Source organism: Rissa tridactyla, chromosome 8 (genome assembly GCF_028500815.1).
Source record: "Rissa tridactyla isolate bRisTri1 chromosome 8, bRisTri1.patW.cur.20221130, whole genome shotgun sequence".
In the NCBI taxonomy this organism is placed as follows: domain Eukaryota; kingdom Metazoa; phylum Chordata; class Aves; order Charadriiformes; family Laridae; genus Rissa; species Rissa tridactyla.
In genome coordinates this window covers 45942009-45963671 of record NC_071473.1, presented here as the reverse complement: position 1 = coordinate 45963671, position 21663 = coordinate 45942009, and the positions used below count along the sequence as shown (strand labels likewise).

Sequence of the window (21663 nt, the reverse complement as noted above, 5' to 3'; positions counted from 1 at the left end):
CGAGCCCTACTGCGCCTGCGCGTTCCCCGCCCTCCCGCGGACCGTTTGTGAGGCCCCGCCGGCGTTTTTAAACCCCCTGCGCGCGCGCTGGCGGTTGGTTTCCCCCGGGGTGCGCTGTGATTGGTCGAGCGTTCCCCACCACCACCACAGCGCACCCATTGGGTCGGAGCAGGCAGCGGGGGCGGGATCGAGGCCGGTTGTGCCTTCTGATTGGCCGGCGGCCGTCGGCCGCGGGGAACGAGGCGGGGGGTCGGTGGTGAGCCGAGGAAGGCGCCGGAGCGGGGCGGGACGCTGTGGAGCGGGTCGTGTCCCGCCGCGGCGGGAGGCGAGGCGGTTCCTGGTGCCTCCCGGCGGTCGTTAGGCCTTGGGGAAGGGGTGGTACTGTCCGCTCCCCTCCTCCCTTGAGGACGCCGGCAGACCCCCTCCAGGTGGCCGGCTGAGGGAGGGGCTGTGGCGGGCAGGCCCTGCGCCTGGGCGCTGCCTCAGGCTGGTGCCCTCCGGCAGGGAGAAGAGGAGGGGGCAGAGCTGCGGCCGCCCCTCATGGACCCCCTTCTGCCCGGCTCGGATCTGAGGTACCCCGTTGGGGAAACGCCCCTGGGAGGGTCTGGTGTACCCTCGGTAGCGAGGGGAGGGTCGGGGGGGAGGTGATGCATCGCCCGCCGGCCCGTCGGGGCACAGGCTGGGGCCGATGCCGCTCTGCCAGTGCGGCTCTGGCTATAAAGAGCTGTGGGGTTGTGTTTATGATCCCTGCTTGCCAAAACCGAATGAAAACTGCGGCTTTAAAAAAGTTTCCCCTTTCACAAGCCTTAATTAGGACTTACTTGGATGGGCGTTTAGCTTTTAATGGCAATCAATTAACTGTCGCTGGGAACACGAGAGGTTGGTGAGTTTCTTACAGGACCACCTTAAAAAAACGGAAAGTTCTTTCCTGGCAACTTAAGGAAATACAAAGAAAGCACCTTGCTAAAGTTTGAGGCTCCAAATACCTACAAAGGAAGTTCTTGTTTATTTGTTAAAAAGTGTTGAGATATTTGGCAAATGACGTGGACTGTCAAATGTTTTGTATTTTTCTTAGTATACTTGGTTTAGGCAATTCTTAAAAAATGTAATCCTGCTTATGTAAACAAGTTTACATACTAATTTCTTCATGCCTCTGAAGTCTAATTGCAAATTTTGCACTATATTGTCTGACTTAAGTCAAGGCTTTATTTCAGAAGTCTTCAAAACTTAAGAGGATTGAATGCTGACTTTAAAAAGTGACTGAAACAGGGCTCGTGGAAGCTGATCTAAAGTTAAGTTTGCTAAATCACGAATTCTGTGTGCCATGGGAATGTCTAATGATTGATAACTTTTTCCTTTCCTACAATATACCCAGAGCAGGTTTTTCTTGAGCTTTATCTGCAGACTTTTATTTTGGCCTACACATCTTCCAAGATTACATGAAGGAACTGTCAGGTGGAAAAAGACAGTTTTGTGTTGACTTTGTAGTTCATATCCTTGACAATTTCATACGACAAAGTTTCTGCTTCTTTGGCCTGGAATTGAAAAAAAAATACCAACAGTTTATGTATCCTCTTATTTTTCTTACAACGTTACTCCTTTGTTCATTCTTATAAATGCTGTTTGAAAGTAATGAGCTTAATCAATTTTCCTTTCTTATCTCTATACTCTTCCCAGATTTGTTTCTGAAAGGATGGTCCCTTTCAGTTTCCCTCTGGCGAAGTGCGCGCTTTGGGACCCAGTGCCTATGGGTGATGTCATTGGCTCACACATCACCTATTACAGGTATGGATAACCTGTTCTAAGCAGCCAAAGGTTAAAATAAATTAAGATTTATATGATTCCAAGCCTCATTTTATCTTTAGAGTCTAGTGTTAAGAGAAGGTTGAGGGGGGACCTGATTAATGTTTACAAGTACCTAAAGGGTGGGTTTAAGGAGGACGGAGCCAGGCTCTTTTCAATGGTTCCCAGCGACAGGACAAGGGGCAATGGGCACAAGCTAGAACATAGGAAGTTCCGTTCAAATACACGGAAAAACTTCTTTACTTTGAGGGTGACAGAGCACTGGAACAGGCTGCCCAGGGAGGTTGTGGAGTCCCCTTCTCTGGAGATTTTCAAGACCCGCCTGGATGCAGCCCTGAGGGATGTGGTTTAGGCAATCCTGCTCTAGCAGGGGAGTTGGACTAGATGATCTCTAGAGGTCCCTTCCAACTCTGAAGGTTCTGTGATTCCGTGTATGACAAAGCACAAAGGAAAAAGAAGCAACCGGTGTGTTCATTGTAAGCGTATAGGGATTTTCATTGGAAAGATTTGAGAGTTTCCCTTTCTGTGGTGTATCACAGTCAAGTGGGTTGGAGGTGCCTCCGTCTAAAGTAACTTACAGTCCCATTCAGTTTTCTTCCCATATGGAAAAGTGTAAAAGTAATTGCATACTTGTAGTTTTCTTTAATGTGTTTTTCTTTGTCTCTAAATATTTACAAAGAAAAAAATATTTTTTATAAACTGGATACAGATAGAGTGCTTCAAGTAAAACTTAAAACTAAGTCTCTTGCTTGCTTCAGGAATGTGGATTAAAATGCAAAAAAGTTCTGATGTTTTTTTGTTTAGAATGAGTATGGAGGCAAATTTGAAGCACTTGTGAATTTCTAGGGCAGGGTGTTCTAAACCTGACTTGTAAAACAAATGGAGGGTAAAAATTGATCCTTATTACTTAACTGGGTAGTTATTCTATTGATGTTATAAAAATCTTACTGTAGTTATTAAAGCAAGTATATGAGCAAGTATATGCGTACGTGTGCATATAAGTGTGGACAGCCCTTATATACAGCTCAGAGGGGCCTCCACTGGCTCTTTGGAGGCTCTTTCTGTATATTTTCTTTTTAAAGGACAAAAAATGTGGAAGCTATTGGAATATAATGAATACTTTTTTAAAAAAGCATTAAAAATAATCTAGGTCTTAAACTTGCTTATTGTCTCCTTTTAGAAACCCAAAGTTATCTATGATGGAGAAAACCTTGCGACTTGCCTATCGCCATGCTAAGCAGAATGAAAAGAAATTATTATCCTGTTTTTTACTTGGAACTCTTGCGGTAGATGAAGGTAACTTTAAACATCAGGGTGACAGAAAATGTTGTTTGGTTGGTTGAGTAAGCCATTATCAAGGAGCCTGAGTTGTGCTTGGATTCTAACCTTATTTATTTATTTTAAAGCTGGGGAAGGCATAATGCTAACAATAGACCGCTTTGATCCTGGTCGAGAAGTTGCTGGTGGATCGGGCAAAATTCCAACTGCGTCTCTTCCTGGAGACTTTTTGATTCCATGTACAGTTAGTACCTGGGGACCTTCTTCAGATAATATTATAGTGCACAGTGCTGAAGATATCAGCTTGGCTTTCAAGGTAAGCAGCCCTTGGCAACTTTTGGGTCTCTTAAACAATAAATTGTCTTCTAGGCAGGACATTGAACTATGCACAGGGCTTGATTTCCAGCCACCATTGATTTCAAACACAGCAAAGCTGTGGCTGAAGGAAGACTCTTGGTTAGTTGGTTATCTGAAATGAGCTGATCGAGCGTCATGGAAAAATATATCAGAAACTGTTCAAGTCAGTTAGCCTTCACAGGTGTTTAAGGATCACACAGTCTTTAATCTCGGACTAAAATCTTGCTGTCTGACCAAAGTTTTTTAGCTGGTCTGACCACCAAACCCAGCATGACAACAGTGATTGCAATTAACTTACTTCAACAAGAAAAAACAGCTTTTTCTTTCAAATCTATCACAAATTATTTGCAGTATTTATGCAATTGTTGATTAAAAAGTAGTACTAAGCAAGTGACTTGCAAGAAAGCATGTAAAGTCTATGTAGGTTAGCAGTTATAGCTGAAATGTGTGTCTGTTGCTTTTGTGCTCTGCTGTAGATGTATAATCTAGTAAATACACCTTCTGTTCCTGGAAATGTTTGCCTGTAGTATTTGTGTGTATTTTGTAATAAAAATAATGCTTACTTCGTGTATAAACTTTCTCATCACGATATATCTAGATGTTAAAATACAAATTTCTTGAATGCATGTAAAAAAACTTTGGTAGATCACCTTGAGCCTTCTAGTTGCTTGTCATTTTATTAATTTTTATACAATTTAAGTAACCCCAAGTTTTTGAATACATCAAAAAGCAATGCTAAGATATGCACAGCTTAATTTCAAGTGTATTTTACATTATTGATTATATTCAGTACTGCCATGAACTTTGGAGACCTGGGTTAACAGCTTTTTTTACAGTGTGTGCTGCAACAGTAGCTGTGATGAGTGATCTGAGTTCCTAGTGTAATACAACTTGAATCATGGTAGTCATATGAAGACAATTTTTGTGTATTTAACTTTTTTCTCTTTCCCTTACTTCTAGGGTCTGCAGCACAGTCTGTGCAGTAAAGAATCACTGGATCTTTCTAAACTGCTCACTGTTAGAGCTCACATTGTTTTCACAGAAAACCTGGATAATCTACATTTTAATTTTTACTGGGCTTCTATTACCGCAGCAAATATCTTGGAATACACCCCCGTGAAGTCTGTCCCGATTATTCCCACGGCCCTAGCAAGAAATTTGAATAGCCCTATGAATATTGCACAAGTTCAAGGAACTTATAAATGTGGGTGAGTGAAGCGTTATGCTAAAGCGATTAAAGTTGCCTGGCAGTTTGTTGCATTTCCTAAAGCAGGTAGGAAGGCGAGATCTCAACCAGTGCTTTGCTTTTTAGTAAAATAACGGTCATAAAAATAACAGCTTCTTGGACTTGGAAGAATTTAAAACATTATTAACGAGAAACAGGAAATGGAGTAGGGCAAAAATAGTAACTGGTTTAGCAGGTATAGTTTTTGCTTTTGACTTCAGTAGAAGGATCTTCCTACTGGGGCAGGGACACACAACTCTAGTTAACATAATAAATATAAAGAGCATCCAGCTTTTTAAACAATATCAGTGCTGGCTCAAGAATGAAAATCAGGTGAATGGGAATCAAAGCTTTTTCTGCTAATCATGCTTATAAGATGGTATTGTGAAATCATCATTCTGACTGATAGCTAATTTAGTAGGATGAACTAAGGGTCAAACAGAGAAATAATTTGAAGCAAGTGAATGTCATTTTATTTGGACCTTGTGAATGCATCCCTGAAAGTTACTCTTCAAATTTAACATGACTTGCAATACTGGACGACTTGTGACTACCATAATAGTAAGCAAATATGGTCTTTGATAATTCCTTCATACACAGGGAGAGGATGATAAGCTGAGGAACTGCTGTTAGTGTGGAGGAAGAATGGTTTTCATTTTTTTTTCCCAAACTTGTTTCTTACAGTATTTTCTAAACTTGTATTTGTCTCTTAATGATTTTTCTGAAAGACTTGACTTCCAAAATGCTAAAAAAAAACCCCAACTTCTGCTTTGTTTCAGCTATCTTACTATGGACCAGACACGAAAATTGCTTTTGCTGCTTGAGTCTGATCCCAAGGCTTATACTTTGCCATTAGTTGGAGTGTAAGTGTTTGGCTCTGTTTGTACAGATTAATACACATACTGATTGAGATGTATTTGAGGGATTTCATAGTGGAAACTTGGTAATGGAACTGGCTCTAATTGGATATTTCTTCTTACTTTTAGTTGGCTGAGTGGAGTTACTCATATCTGTAGTCCTCAAGTCTGGGCCTGTTGCTTGCGATATTTATTCAGTTCTTCAATTCAAGAAAGGCAAGTCACTTCCATCTACAAAACATAGAAGCTATTGGCTGCCTAAAAATGCATTCCGCAGAAATGCGTGGCTACATGGGCTCCATTCAAACATATTTGAGGGAATTCTGTGATTTATATAAGAGGTGGGGCTGTCTGTTTTAGTCGTTCTTTCTGGTTTTGGCTTCTCTCTCACAAATTTTCTATGACTGAAGTGTTAGAAAGCTGGCCTGATATCTCAAAGGCAGAAGAGGGTAAATATTAATATCATTAAGGTCACTGCATTTTAGTTTAAATAAGGACAAGCAAGCAGAAAATGCTAGTTTAAACAGTGGTGGGGTTTTGGTTTTGAATTTTTTTATGGGTGTTTTCGTTGACATAGGCTTTCTCCCTGATTGCATCTGACCAACATATTGAATCGTATTGATTTAAAGCTAAAATACTGTCTTGTTGTGACTTCCTGCTGAATATTCTGTTTTCATAGCTTTTGCATTCTGATTTATTTTTTTTTATTGTGGTGTTAGTAGATAATAATTCCTCATTCTCTACATATTTTCACTTGTAACATTTGCTAAGTTCTATTTATATGAAAGCTGGGAGGGAGTTCAGGTGTTTATAGTTTAAAACTATTCTTCAGATAAATGAAACTTTAAAATACGCTGTATGCATAACAATTTCTTCTGCTCGACCACACTTCCTTTTAAATTATGAAATAAAACCACATTTGGTGAACAGATGTGTCTGTAATTACAGAATAGGCTTTTTTCCCTTAATGATTTAAATATGCCCAAATACAGATAAGAGCCCAATTAGATTATTAGATAGGCAAGTTAGATGCTTGACTCTCATTAACTTTCACCGATTCCATCTTGGAAGTGGATTAGGCAGATTTGATGAACCATGCAAACAGAATTAACCTCTGCAGACTAACCGCTTAATCTGTGCATCATACAATTTTAACTCTTAAATTGTAAGTATAATTTTAAAGTTGTATGTGAATGTGTTTTTCAAGCATCTTTCTAGTGCTTTCTTTATCACATATCCTACTCTAAAAAAAACCCCAACAACAAACAAACACCCCACTCTCTCCTCCCCAAACAAGCGCATTACGAACGCTATAAAAAGAAAAATTGTTCTGAAAGTAGTGCTAACTTCTTCTGGAAATGCACGTTATTTTCATGATCCTGATCTTTTGTGTTAAATCTTGACTGTTGTTACTCACTGTTCTTAACCTGTAGAAAAAACTTCAATATCATTTTTCTTCTTCTTCAAAAAAAATCTGTTTGCTAGTGAGCATTTTTGGAATACTTAGGAATAACTGGAACACTGAGTGTCTTTATAATACCTCTCCAACTGAATTATCAAAAAACTACAATATCATTTTTACAGATGTTTTCTTCTATGGTATGATTGAAGTCTTCCTGGAATTCATTTAAAGTACTAAGTGATCCTAAAGGTTTGAACTAGAAAGTAAATTAATTATTCCAATTTCTCTACTTTGCTTTGATTCTTGCATGTGGCATCAGCCATAAGTCCATCTGCTTAGTACCACTCAAAATGCAGTGATTCACCAGTTTGCTAAACTGTGTGGTAGTTTGCTCAGTATATTGAGAAAGTAGAGGCCTTCTTCCTGTTTCTTAATTTTTTTTAAGATGTGTTTGGGTTTTTTTTTTCTATTCTAGGGTTTTTTCGGAATCTGGGAGTTTTCTTATTGTGCTTTATTCATTGACACACAAGGAGCCAGAATTTTATGAGTGCGTTCCATGCAGTGGACAGACTGAACTAGGGTTTCAGATATTAACTTGCAATGAAACAGTACACCTCTTCAAAGTAAGTGGCTTGGTCTCCTACTACATCATGGTACTTTAAAGTACTTACACTGTAAGTACTTTAAGGAGGAGTCGCTATAATGTGACCCAAATGGAACTGCAGTGTTTGAAAATTATGTAGCTCTATAAAGCTACCTTTTTACAGCGATTACTGTAAATTCAGAGTTTGTCTCTCGATTTGAGAGATGACCTCCAAAGTCAGCAACTGCTTGCTTTTCTAATAGCATTAAGAATCTGTCTTTTAAAATGTAGTGTGCTGTGTTGGACTTGGTTAGTGCTCCTTCTTACTAGTGACCTTTTGGCTTTATGAGCAGAGATTCTGATTTCCTAAAGCGTTTGTTAGTCTGGTATGCTCTGTGCATGCAGGACACATCTGACAACTGCTTGGGTGGTGCATATCAGTGCTTTCTGGAGAGCAAAGCTAGGTAATTTGTGCTTTGCTTGAAGTTGAATGCAAGAGGGAATTCAGTGGTTACTAATCTGCAGATCTCTTGCTGTGCTACAGTACCAAAGCGGGAACAATTTTATCTTTGTGCAGGGTAACTCTTTGAAAGATGAGTTTCATCTTTGATGATACAGTGTCTGGGAGATAACTAATAAGGTTTGAGGAAATTGTAGGAAATCTCAGTTTCTTATGTGTTTTCCTAGACTTGTGCAGAACCTGAAGTTGAATTGTTACTCTGCTTGATACGTGCTTCTGTGCTCTGGTAGAGAAGCAGCTAGTGTAACGTGTGTCCTGTTTCCAACTAAATTTCTCGGTTCTGGGGTGCCTTCCACCTTTAGCCTAGGTAGAGCTTGGCTTTCTGAAGATGACAAAGCTCTTAATAACAGAGGCTCACTTCGGTTGTCTCCAGAACTTGCAGTTGCTGTTTCCTATAGTGGTGAAGGCTTGTGGAAGAGTGTCTAAGCAGTTGCAGCAAGGAAGCATCTGCTTGTGGCTATAATTAGGCCAACTACTTTAGAGTACCAGGGGGAGCAGTGTTAAACAGGAAAGGAAGTTGCCTGCCTCCTTGTAGTGGTGAAAGAATTGAGAATTGAAAGTAGAGGACAAGCAGCAAATAATTAGATATAAACCTCCTTAAAGTGATTTCTCTGGGAGTAGTACCTCAGTGATTAAAAGTTGAAAGTTTCATGCTTCACAAATACAAAAAATTTCATTCCAGAATGTCGAACCTTCAGACAAGAACCCTATCCACTTTGAGTTGAGTGCAGAAAACCAAAATGCAGAAACTGAGTTCTTCAGCAGAGTTTGCAAGACGCTTCCTATGAGAAGGTAAATCTTTCAGATGTCATTTATACGCAGAAGTTAAATATTTCTTGGATGAAGTTTTTCTGACTTCTGCTGTGCCAGTTGTCAGTTTAGCTGTGCATACAGTGATCCTCTCACGTTAAAATCTGTGTATGTGCTTTTGTTTATTCCTAGACTTAATAGTCTTCAAGTAAGACAGTCAAGCTGACCATATTCCAAGAGAAACTACTTGTAGTTCTACTCTTGATACTGGTGGTTGTAATTTATACAGTGGATGGTTCTAAAAAGGCTTCCTTACTGATGGAGTCTAGTTCACTGTATTAAGCTTTCTGTGAGATCTGTCCTTTGAAGCAAATCTCTAATTGAAATCTACTTAAGTTGGTGAAAATTCCTTTTTCCTTCTGACTTTTCAGAACTGCAAGACCTGGATAGGTTGAAACTTAGAGATATTTAAGAGCTTGACGTATCCATCAATTTTTTTATCTATGACTATAAGATGGCCTTTATTTTCCTTTAAGCAAAGTTACAGTCTTTACTGTAGCACACTCTATCTTTCTACTATAAATCAGTGCTTTACTGTTAGAACGACACTTGAAAGGTGTGTATGTCTGAGGGTGTTGGGAGGGAGGGTTCGTATCTTCTTGCCCAAAAGCAGCATTTGCATTTTCACTGTCTGATCTTAGAACTGCTTGCTGTGTGATCTCCCTAGCTAACCGGGGAGGAGATGTATAGCAACTGCTTCTTGAAAAAATGATGCTGATATTGCACTGTAGATGACACAGTGAAAAACATGAAGATTCATGTTACTGCTGCCAAATCTGACAAGCAAAAGTTTTTAGTTTGATTTATGTTGGTTTTAGTCCTTCCCAAGGCTGCTCACCCAGGAAGTTGTCAGCAAGTGATCACGACTCTGGTGTAGAAGAGGAAGATTTATCCCCCAGACCAATTCCAAGTCCTCACCCAGTGAGTCAACAGGTAACTAAGTAAATAATTGTTCTAGGCATCTCAGATGTGACACTTAGAGCAGCAAAACTCATTGTAAGGGGACTGGAGAGTATAAAGCTTCTGTCTCAAAGTGCTAGCAAGGGAAGACAGAACTGAAGAAATAGACCAAGAGTTGCAACTCCTGCTGCAGTTAACCTGCTTTTTTTCCAGGATTATAGGCACTTTAGTTCCTGTATACGCTAGGATTTTGGTATAGGGGTAGTAGGTTCTACTTTGGGAGTGTTGATACCATTAAATGGAAAAGCTGTGGTATCTGAGGCAAAGATGGAGGCAGCAAACTCTTTCTTTCGCGTTTCCAGGTAAATGAAGTCAAGATCTTCTGGTCTGTCCTTTTTTACTGAATCATGTACAAATATGATGAAATAGCAGCCCTCATACAGCATACATCTAGAAGGATGTGACAGTTTTGGATTATAAAATGTTTTCTGTTGCACCTCTCTACTGGGTCCAAGAATAGTAAGAGGGAACATGTAGCCCACTTCTTGAGGGGGAAAAGATCCATACTCTGAAATACGCTCTGGGATGACATGGAGCATTCATTTGGTAGACATGGGTGTTTATGCCATATGAAAGCAATTTTGTCTTCTAAGAATGATCCTAGAGATCTTGCTGCTTTTTCTATATCTGGATTCTCCAAACTTTAGAAAAGTATTCAATGTGTAGTTGGTTTGGAGCTGATAATGGTCATACACTGATTTTAAATGAAAACATTTTCTTTGAAATTCTTCATGTGAAGAGCTGAAAGACAGAATTTTAAAATGATCTTAAACTTGTTTGTGTAATTGTCCCTTCAGGTTACCAGGATCTTTCCTTCAGTTCCTGAACTGTCACTTGTTTTGGATGGGAGTTTCATAGAATCAGGACAATCATCTACACCTATGGGGACTTCAAATGCTAAAAGCCTACCCTCAGCGCTACATCAGCCTAATAAAAAGAAAGGGTGCTTGGGATCTACGTATTACCCCACCCAGCACTCTGAAGACAAGCAAAACTTTTCTGCTAATATGGGAGATCCCTCTTTGAGGCAATTACCGAACCATTTAAACCAGAAAATTCCAACTTCAAGGCCTTCCAGAGGAAAGCAAGCTCAACTACAGCAACAGTTGCACTGTAAGAAACTGTGCCCTCAATCAAGAAAAAGTTCTGGATCTTCTTCTCCTTCAACCCCCTGTGGTGGGCCTTCCCCGGATACATCTGTGCATCATCCCAGAAAGCCACCAGAAAGACTTGGATTAAATCCCGATGGAGTGGCACAGCAGGGGGAGCATCCAATTAGAAGAACATCGATACCCATTTCCAAGCAGCTTCCTGCTGTTACGCAGCCAGTCCTCTACACCTCTGCTTTTTCACCACAGAGCTGCAGAAGACCACCAGAACTGCAGATGCCGGTTCAAGTGCCACCTTGCTGTCCAGCCAGTGCATGCAACTGTCAGTTTCCTGCTTCCCTCCAATACAATCCAATAAACTCGTGGCAAGGAATTGGTAAAATGAGCCCCAAACATGGAGTGGAAATCCAATCAGAGATGGTTCAACACAATCTGTGTGCCGTGCTCCATCAAAATATCGTTTGTCCAAATATTTGCTGCAATCCAGGATATACCACAAGCAGCCCTATAAATGTGAGATGTCATGGGAAAATGGGGAACTCTTGTCTTGACAATAGCTTATCGCCTGGAATAAGGCTGCCTTCAAGTGCAAGCCCCTCTAGTCCGCAGTTTTGTGCAGCCCACTCACCGTGCTTGCATGTGCCTACTTCTAAAGCAGGATCAGATAATGGAATGATGGGATTATCTCCAGATGCATACCGGGTTCTTACAGAACAAGATAGACAACTCAAATTACTTCAAGCTCAGGTTTGTGGAAATGGCAGCTTTCTGCTCTGCCCTCTTAGTGATTATGCTTTGATAGTTCCCCTGCCAAAGGAATTAAATTAACTGTTGTCTGTCCTTGTTGGAACAAGAGAGCCTGTCATAGGAGCTGCAGTTTGGGGATGGAGGGGGGCGTCCTGATTAGCTCTGCTAATTGGTGTCCCTTAAATGAAAACTATTTGACTCTTGCCTAATTAAATTTTGCATTTATTTTTATTGTATTTCTATAACGTGGTTTCCCTTTTAGCAGGCTGTTTTACAATGCAAACAGATATGCTTTCTGTATAAATGCTTTCCTATATACATATATATATATATATATATGTTTGCATATGTAAAAAAACTTACTGCATGGGCTGGAAACTTTGGAATTATTTTAAGCATACAGGTGAAGCACAGAAGGTTCGTGTGTGTTGCTTTGCCCGCATTCAAGCCTGCAGCTTCCTGAGCTGTTGAGGCTGTTGCCTTGAAAACTTCATCTGGCCCTGTATTTTGCAGGGTATGATTTGGGGCTGAAGAGCCAGAGTTTAAATATTGCTGCTGGTGATGAATGATAAGAATAGGAAGGTTGCTCGCAATACATATTTTTCCTGCTTAAATTGTAAAGTTACAACTGAAATATACCTTAGATATAGTTCTCAAAGCGTGGTTTGTGCATGAGAGAGGGAAACCTCACCTTATTGCAGAAATGCTGCCTTCCCTGTTATGATATTTCCCTATGAGCTGTGAACTAATCGGTGAACAGGGTGGATGCAAATACTGGAGTGAAGATTGCCTGGGCAACTTTAATTTTATCATTTAAGCGCTTGTAATTAATACAAAGTTGGTTTAGCATGGTGTAGGGACAGTTGGCATATAAATGCTTGACTGGTAAGTCGGTAATAGGCTTTGTATATCAATGAAAGGGACAGAGAATACTTCCAACAAGTGTAGTGCAAATAGGCTTTACTCAAGTTGTCTTGGTGTAGCTCTGCCAGCGTGCTTAAAACCTCTTCTTTGCTAGCTCTGCCAACATCAGAATTGGTGGATTGATTTATGCTGCGTGCACTGCTGAGAACTGGAAGGTTATCAGACTTCTGTGGCAATGCAGCCTGGATTTGAATCCAGACCTTAGAGGAGTCTAATTTAGTAATTCGCTTTTGCCAATTGTACTTTATATTTTATTGTATGAATTATAACTTTCTGATAACCGTTACAGATCCAACGCTTATTGGAAGCACAGGCTCGTCAGGCTTGTTCCTCTGAAGCAGCTGCAGCTAGCCATGCTCTGCAGCCAGAAAAGCAAGGGGACGTTGTTTCTATGGAAACACAGCCCTTGCCGGGTTCTCACTCAAGGAAAAGTGTGAGCATTGCTGTGAGCACAGGTAATGCTTTAAAAAGAGACTGGCATCGCTTTTTCTGGATGTTTCTTTGATTTGTTTGGGCATGGAGGGAATGTTTTGCAGAAATGCTGAACATAGGCAAACGTGCACGTAGATACCAAAAAAAGCTAAGTTCTCCAGGTGTTGTTTGCAAGTTGAGGCTGGAGCTACTTTTGTCTTTGGGATGCAATGGCAGTGATTGCCATCACTGGAAGAAGTATTTTTCCAATAGCTTTAGCAAGGTCTTCTATTTTTAAATTGTGCCTTATGGAAAGAAAAAATCCCCATCTTTTCTTGAATGAATACACTGTTTTGAAAAGTAATACCTTCTGTCCCATCTGGTGTTCTATTAAATATATTATTGATGGGTTTTGCAAGCCGTGCATTTACATGCATGGAGAGGAGACTGTATTTGCTTTAATTTTAGCAAGTTAGGCAGCTGTGTCTGTAAAGTTACATATTAATGTATTGGTTCCTGTAAAATCCATGGAAATATTGTGGTTAGTCTGGAGGAAATTTTGAAACTGGCTCAAGGTCAGTGCATTAGTATGCTTTAATACAACCATTTATTTTCATCAAGTATGCTTTGGAAGAAACTAGGACTTGAGTGATGTTTTGGCAACTCTTATCTGTTGTAAACCCTAAATAACTTTTAAAGTGGTGAAAAAAAAAAAATGAATGTGAGGAAATGATTCCTCTAGCTTTACAAAGCCAAAGGGTCTCAGAAGTTAGTAATGACTTTCCTTAAACGAGTAAATTCTCTTCTAGGTGCTAGCTTATTTTGGAATACAACCTCGGAAAAACAAGATGACTCCATACCACAAGGGAAAAAAGAGGATGAAGAGATTTCTAAGGAAGACATAAGTATTTCAATTAATGCTGAACAAGATGCAAGTAATACAAGCATTGCTTCTTCCTTAAAGGTGGTTGACATGCCCAGCTTTGTAGACAGTATTCATCTTGTGGAAGAAGGAACTAATCAGAACACTCTCCAGTAAGTGACCAGAAATATCTTGTGTTCACAGAATAAGCTGAACTGCCTTTATTAAGTTATACTTTCATAATTTTTTTTTCCAGGAATTCTAAATAGTCACCTGACTTCACTTGTTGTGTTCCTTCCCGTCTTTGTTTTTTAATTATGCCTCGGATTGTACAGCTCATGGAAACAGTTGCCTTTAGAGTCTGCATTTATCAGTCATGCACGTTTAGCTAGCTCACCTATCAGCAGCAGCTGATGGCAAAAGCCTTTAACTTGGAAAAGCATGTACAGGGCTGGCAGCATTCCCTTCCTTACCTTAAATCCTGAGGGAGAAAGTGGACGCTGATGTAGTCGGTTGTTTTCCTACAGTGGCTTTTCCTTGTCAGCATTCAGAGCCCTTTCAATTCTGAGGGGCCAAGGATGAGGGGTTTACAATTATACGACTTCCCTGAATTCCTCTGCATTTTACACCAACTACTTTGTGTAGTGAATGCAGGTACAACTTCACTGCTGCTAATTCAATTGTTTTTAAGCTCAGGTTCTTTATAGTGCAATGACTAATCTCAGACTAATTTGGGAAGTGATTTAAAAATATTTTTAATTATCTATGTAGGTGTTATTTTTACACAGGGAATAGCTCAACAGTTTAGCGCTTTTAATGATCTAATATTCTCTAGGTATGAAAAGCCAAAGGAGGACAAATACCCTTCCAGTTAAATTAGGTTTCTAAAATAATCATATTGGAAAAGATTATGATAATTAAGCTATAACTTAAATATTCATAGTCCTTTATTAAAGTATTATCTGCAAACATTTGTTGCTACCATAAGTGTTACTGATTCAAATCTGCCTTTTGAACATTGTATTTTAGAGAGATGCCATCTTGAGGTTCTCTTCAACTTGGATTCATAAACCTGTAAAATTGCTGTATAAGTATCTTACAGTAAGAATGTAGAGCATCACCTAGATTTCTTTGAGGAGGAGGGGAACATTTTGGGGAATGATGAATAATTGCTAGTGTAACAGTAACTGATAACCTACATTGACTATCTAGTATGTCACGTGATTTAAATCTTATCGCTTTCAACACAGGCAATTGATCAGTTGAGTTCTGAAATTCCCTTATCTTCCACTTGTCTCCTGAGGAGGAACAGGGAAGGGGAGGAGGGTCGCTTAAGGAACTCCTTGGGATGATAGTACTATTGATATGTCTGGTCTCAAAAGGTTTATGCGACACACGCACCAGCTGGCTGAAGGGGATGCAGAGCATTGCGTTGTAACTCATTCTAGAATATTAAAGCTTTTTATCTGGAAACCTCAGGATAGATTATGGTTCCTCTTTCACACCTGCTATTGAGAAATATTTCAACTAGGTGTTTGTTCTCAGTTCACGATACTCAGGGTGCATTATGAATGTGTGTACTTGTAGTGGTGTCTTTGAGAAGTTTTTAAAGTGTTCTTAAACTACCAGAGGAATCTTGTTATTAGTTACTCACCTTGGTGAAAGCGCCTTTTTGAATAAGTCATGTTTCAGAACATATGAAAGAAACTTAGTCCCAAAGGCTTTTAAGTGTCCATGAAAATGCTGAAAACGTAAGACAAATTCCAGATTCTTAATAACTTCAATTTCGTCTGCTTTAAGGTTAAGTCGTAGAGTGCCATTGAGTTTTGACTAGTCCAGACCAGAGAAGCCATTGCCATTTTCAAATCATCATTTGAAAAACTAGTCAGGCTGTTGTAGTTTCACACTGCGAGGTGTATTTCCTCAGTCCTCAAATGACTTCCGAAAGAAAAAGACTGCAGAAAGGAGCAAAGCCTCAAGGAGTAGACAAACCAAGAAATGTTAGGATCTGTTTCCAGTACTCGGATTTTTCTCCTCTTTTGATGTTCGTGAAAAGATAAGGCACATGTAGTTGTACTTGTGCTTTTTCTGTTTCAAGGAAACATCTAGCTATCTCCATGTTCTCTTTCAGAAATGGAAACGTTTCCCAAGTACTTGTTCGTGGTTCATCCTTGGAAGAAAGTGTTAGTGTGTCTTTACAGAAAGAACCAACAGAGGGAGCCAGCAACCATGTGGCGGTAACAAGTGAGCAAAGCTCGGAGCCACCCGCTTCGTTGCTGCCTCGACATCCGTCAGAGGATCAGAAGCTTTACCAGGACTTACTGGTAATTCGTTTAAATTTGATATTCTGCACTGAATGCAACAGTGAAAACGGCACACTGTTGTAGTTATGGTGTGGTATTGGCATGGATGAAAACTGCGTGTGGTTTTCAAGTTCGCATGTTGTGCTCTACAGAAAAGTTCGAAGTTTGTGGGTTTTCATTTTTTTAAGGTTTAAGTGGTTATTCTGTGCTTCACTATTCCATGCATACATGGAGTACTGTCTAATAAGTAATTCTTTAGTTCAAAGATAATGTCAGTTGATAACTTCCCAAATTAGTGCCCTTTAAAATAGCACAGCATTTTACCTTCAAGTCCCTTAAAGGGCATATACTTTAATCTTGAAGAATATCAGTATGTGATGTGGTTAAATTCAGACAGACTCTTACAGAAAGCTTGAAATGTAAGATATTCCAGTGTTTGACTACACTGCTGTGAGTTTACGTGATTGCATCTGAACTGAATCTGAATTTGGCTGCTTTGTCAGAATAAGCTGTTAACCCGTCTAGTTGTATTATAAGTTGCATAAGAGTAAACCAGGATTTTCATCTTCGACAGCTCCTGCATGTCATGGTGTTTTTGTCCATGTGGTCTCTCCTCACTCCCTTTTTCTATAGGGCCAAGTAAACCACCTCTTAAAGTCCTCAGAAGAGCAAGATCCCTTGCCTGTAAAATCAGGAATTGTTAATGGCGATGGCCCTAAGTATCAGGATGTTGATAGAACAGAAACGGCTTCAGAGACTGACACAGGAGTGGTGGATAAAGAGAGTGTGATTAGTGCTACGCTCAAACAACTGAGGAGTCTTGGAGTGACAATTGACTCGCCTGGCAAAAAGAAGAAAAATACACACAAAGTGGAGAATGCCAGGTAAAATACTGGTTGTTTTGAGTAGTAATTTGTAGATCCAACCAAAAATGAAGATTGTCTCAATAAGCAAAGAGAAGGGACTGTATTCGCTGCCACTGGGGATTTGTTTGGCAACTTGATCCACATTTTCTGCAAAGATGAAACACTGGCTCATGCTATGGGTATTTCAGATAGGTTTAAGAGCTCTGCTAGCAAAACTCAGATTATTTAAATATAACACAAGTAGCTCTAGCTGTTAGAGCATCTGGTGATTCTTAAAGTATTGTGCATGCAGTAGCACACCATTCCCTAGAATAATAACGAAACTGCTTGAGTGATTTGAATCCTTTGGGCTATGTCAAAGTATTCCAGAGAAACACTGGACTCGGGAGGCTGAACATTAAGCAGCTATATATTTTTTCACTGCTTCTTAACCCTTGTCTTGCACTTTACCAGTACAAGTGAAATTGTTATTGTGGCTTTGATACGTAATCAAAACTGGTTCTGTCCTAATTGCTTGTTATTTTGAGCGCTTTGACTTGAAACAGGGTGGCTGGGGAGGGAAACAGCCTTGAAACAGAAGGAGGAGCAGAAGTAATTTCTGAAGAAGGTGTTTGAGGCACAAGAATTTACTTATGTAGCTGGTTAGGCATAGGCTGACTGTCTGGTACAGCTTCATTTTCATCCTAATTGTCATCTTGATACTAGTATATAACTGTTAGATAAACAAAAAAAAAAAATCTAACCGTCTCCTAATTAATCTTGTCTTCAGCTGTGTATCAAAAGCTGTTTCCAACCATACAGTTTCTAAGCTCTTTTCTCTCCTTTTCACTTGAATTTTATCAGGCATTTTTCTGGAATTTCTGGACTACCTTCCTGGCTGGAGAGTCTGTCGGTGTTCTTTTAGTGTCAATAATATGCTAATAAGTGAACCCATAAGACAAAACCGGAATTCTTGGGAATTTTATTTTTTTCCAACTTGGGGAGCGGGGTGGGATTCTTCCTTCTGCCACATTCCTGACTGATAAATAATTCTGAGAAAAGGTCTACACCTCAATAGAGAAGGAAACAACAGTGCAACTCCGTAGCATAATTGGTGGTTGTTCATCTGAGCCAGGAGTTTACTCTCTCTGGGCAAACTTCAGAATCTGTGCTCAGTGAAATAGGAAGACTCTTAACCCTCAACACAAGGAGTTTGGGTTTTTGAACTAGCATATGATGCTTGTACTAAATGCAGTGGTTTATAACCACTACCAGTGTACCAGAGCTTGTCCTTTCAGTCTTTAAACTAAACACCTAATGTATACAAGAAACTGGTGTACCAAGCAACAGAAAGAATGAGCATTTCCCTTACTGAAGGATGCCTTCAGAAAGTAGAACCTTCCAGGCTTCTGGAAACAGATTCTATGTCAGAGTTTCTGTAAAAAGCCTGGATGGAATTGGCATGCATTGGGGAAGAGATGTTCTTGGTCTCTGTCATCAGGCTTGTATCTTCTATCTAGATAATAAATTTTGGGTTGGATGGCAGCATCTAGAGTCTTAGGATCAGACACATTAATGTCACATTTACTGGTGAGAATAGACCGAGAGCTCAAACCTGCTTTAAAAGCAAAACCAGCTCTGAAACCTGCTAGAGGCAGGCTCCTCTTCATACGAGGGTTGTGGTTAGCATTGAATCAGAAGGGAGTACCATCAATTCTCTAACACGGCGTTTGGATACTGTTGGTGTGAGTAGCTGGAGAGCTGCTTTTTAGTATGTGTGGAACGTATGACCTCGGCACTGGTCAGCCTGACCGAGCTGTGGTGTTCAGAAGGAAGGAGAAATTGGTACAGCGAGCAAAATTAAATGATCAGATTATATGGTGAAATGCGTACTTTTCCTGTAATGCTAAACTAACTTCTTGATGCTTTATTTCAGCATCTTAGCGTGCATAAATCCTGAAGCAGTGGTTCCTGGACTAAATTATATGTCGTTTGCCAATGTCAGCATGTGTGGCTTAACTCCTAATGTTGTTGATCTGAGCATGGAAGCAAACGCTATAGCACTCAAGTATCTCAGTGAAAATCAGTTATCTCGACTTTCTCTCAGCCGTTCCGGCCAAAATCCTCCTGCAGATTTCTGTTTGCAAGACCTGTTGCATACAAATACGGACAAGAGCATGGTGGGTCTTAGCTTAATTTCACCAAACAATATGTCTTTTGCAACCAAGAAGTACATGAAGCGGTATGGGCTGATTCAGGGCAATGACAGCAGCGAAGACGAAGAGGAACTGCAGGTTCAAGATGGCAATTCTGGCACTGTCAAAAATGAAAGAGTGCTGGACAAAAACTGTACCCCTGTGTTGGATGGCTTCAACCACTGGACTGAATTATCCAAAAGAATTGATGGAAGACTTCCTGTTCATCTAAAAAGTCACAGCAGAGAGTTGACTACTAATGCTTCTCCAACAGAATTAAACAGCCCCGTATTAAGAAATATTACAAATGAAAGTTTTCCTCCCAGAGCAGATCAAGCAGATGACAACTCAGTTCAGATTTTAAAGGAGTTAAAATCAAAACCGAAATTGTTACCTGGGAGGGTTGAATTCACTGAACAACCTGGCAGGAAAGACGAAGGAGATATTCAGGTCTTCCCTGGAAATCTGCATACTCCAGCCCTTGAAAGATTAAACCAGTCGAACAGCATGAATTCTGTTGGCACCATTCTTGATGTGAAACAACTCAGGCAGTTGCCAAAGTTGTTCTGAACATCCTCTGGGATGGCTGGCAACCACTGTTCCAAATCTGAGAGGGACCTCTCCATAAAAGACTCCAGGAAACCAGAGATTAAGTTATCTTTGAGGAGGTTACTCTGTCGTACTGACGTAAAACTTGCAGAACTGAGTTTTCAGCCCAGGTCAGGAACAACCACCTCCAAATGCCTGGTTGAGTCAGTGCTGAGCAGCAGTGAAGTGTGTGTGCACTTTTGTTTACAGTTAGACGTGATTTTAAAGTATCTAAAAGGTGAATCAACTTGAACCCAAGATGTACTTTTAGTATACTTTTAACAATGATGCTTATTTAAGTGTTCTTCTTTTGACTTTTTTTTTAAAACACTGACTTTTACACGTTTGTGCCAACTGTGAGCCATGGATACTGTGTGTGGCAGAGCAGGGGTAACAGCTAAAGCACTAATTTCTAGAAATTTGCTGAAATGGTTGGATTACGGGGGGGGGGGGTTGTGTCTGGTGGGAAGGGAAATACAACTGTGGCTTTACTTTGCATAAAATTATTTTCAATTCAGCCAAAATGGCACATATAACTTTCTGTATCATGAACTCTCAGAATGAAATTGGAAAAACTAGCACTTTTAAAACTTTTGTCATTTTTTTCTTTTTTTTTTTAATTCTGAATGAATGTTTTCTATTTATTTAAGAAGTACATTTTGCTCATAAAGGTCAAAGATTACATTAAAAACAAAATAATCTTCAGTTGTCTGATGTAGCCTTTATTTAGAACACTTGCCACCTCCCAGCCATTGTTTAGAATGGCTAACTGGAAGTGTGAGGGTGTCACTTGCTACTGAACTCTTCAAGAATTACAGTATTGGGTAGTGGGGTAAGCAAAAATAATTGATTTTTAGTTTGTTCTGTATTAACATAAAATATTCTGTGATGAAGCACTACAGTCTGTTAAAGAAAGAGCCCTTTTCGATCACTCCGTGATGATAATATTCCAGAAGTTGAGGAATTCAGGTACTTATTAAGGATTCCATTTCTCTTAAGGCTGTGATTTTTTTGGTTAATTTCTAGGTGTAGCAGGTATTTTTGAGGTGATGTGTGTTAGTGACCCAGTAACCCATGGGTGCTGGGAACCCCAGGTGCCCAGTGGTGGCTGGGACAGCTGTGGCTGCCTCTGGCGAGTAGGTCTGAGGCCAGGGCTGAGCGAGCGTGGTGGCCCTGGTGTCACACACGTCTCCTGACCTCTTGGTCTTGGAAATGAGGCAGCAGTGCTGGAAGCGGCAGTTCATTCCCATTCCCACCATTCCTGACCGGAGGACGGTGCGGAATGACGGTTGAGCCATCTGTTTTCTCGCTGGCTGTAGCGCATCAACATGCTTTAATGGGAGTTTGAACAAACTTTGTTTTAATGATGGCATTGTCCCAACAGAAGTTCAGTCTACGGTACTGACCTGTCTTTCCCGCTCCAAAAGCGGTAAACTAGAGCTTAAAACACCCCACGATGAAGTCCTGGGTCCTTCCCATTCAAATCCAAAGGAGTGTTGTTCCTGGCACTGCTGGTTCATGGTACCTTTGAGTGGGTGCTAATTGCTAATTAATTACAATGACACGAGAGCCTTTTCCAGTATCTACCACCTGTGTGGATTAAGAATTGGGGGTGAAATAAGCCATGTGCTATTTCAGAGCCCGTACAGAGGGAGGAAGGCAGCGGCTCCCTTTAAGCCGTGTCAGAATTTCTCTCCTCTTACGCAGCCCCTTCCATCAACAAGAATATTTGCTTCCTTTCCGGAAAGGTGCTACTTTGCTGTGCTGAAAAATAAAACCTTTCTCAGTCCCTGAATCTCCCCTGGATCAGGCACAAGCTTATCTAGCAGCATGTTTTCTGCTGAATCAGTCAAAAAATAGTTAATGTTTTTGAACATTCCAGTG

At 40.3% G+C, this 21663-nt stretch overlaps 1 protein-coding gene across 3 annotated transcripts; it reads left to right on the top strand.

Moving 5' to 3' along the window:
- Window positions 1-47: 47 nt before the first annotated feature.
- Window positions 48-20484, top strand: STIL (STIL centriolar assembly protein). Of its 3 annotated transcripts, none has more exons than XM_054210440.1 (16): window positions 48-572; window positions 1678-1785; window positions 2984-3099; window positions 3210-3397; window positions 4399-4646; window positions 5443-5526; window positions 5650-5736; window positions 7398-7545; window positions 8708-8817; window positions 9654-9768; window positions 10593-11651; window positions 12865-13030; window positions 13796-14021; window positions 15980-16172; window positions 16785-17035; window positions 18933-20484. In XM_054210440.1, exons 1-16 carry the CDS (start codon window positions 541-543, stop codon window positions 19759-19761), a joined length of 3960 nt encoding a protein of 1319 aa, XP_054066415.1. In that variant the 5' UTR covers window positions 48-540; the 3' UTR covers window positions 19762-20484. The 3 variants fall into 3 exon arrangements, with proteins under 3 accessions (XP_054066415.1, XP_054066416.1, XP_054066417.1); XM_054210441.1 differs by having other exon boundaries at window positions 1215-1785; XM_054210442.1 differs by lacking the exons at window positions 48-572; window positions 1678-1785; window positions 2984-3099; ... (2 more) ...; window positions 5443-5526; window positions 5650-5736 and adding an exon at window positions 5746-5861.
- Window positions 20485-21663: the final 1179 nt, after the last annotated feature.

Excerpts from the sequence above, each read along its gene's own strand:
- STIL (XM_054210440.1), top strand. The coding sequence starts at position 541 with ATGGACCCCCTTCTGCCCGGCTCGGATCTGAG. Across the intron at positions 3,398-4,398 it reads ATATCAGCTTGGCTTTCAAG|GGTCTGCAGCACAGTCTGTG; the intron begins GTAAGCAGCCCT and ends CCTTACTTCTAG. Across the intron at positions 13,031-13,795 it reads GAGCATTGCTGTGAGCACAG|GTGCTAGCTTATTTTGGAAT; the intron begins GTAATGCTTTAA and ends ATTCTCTTCTAG.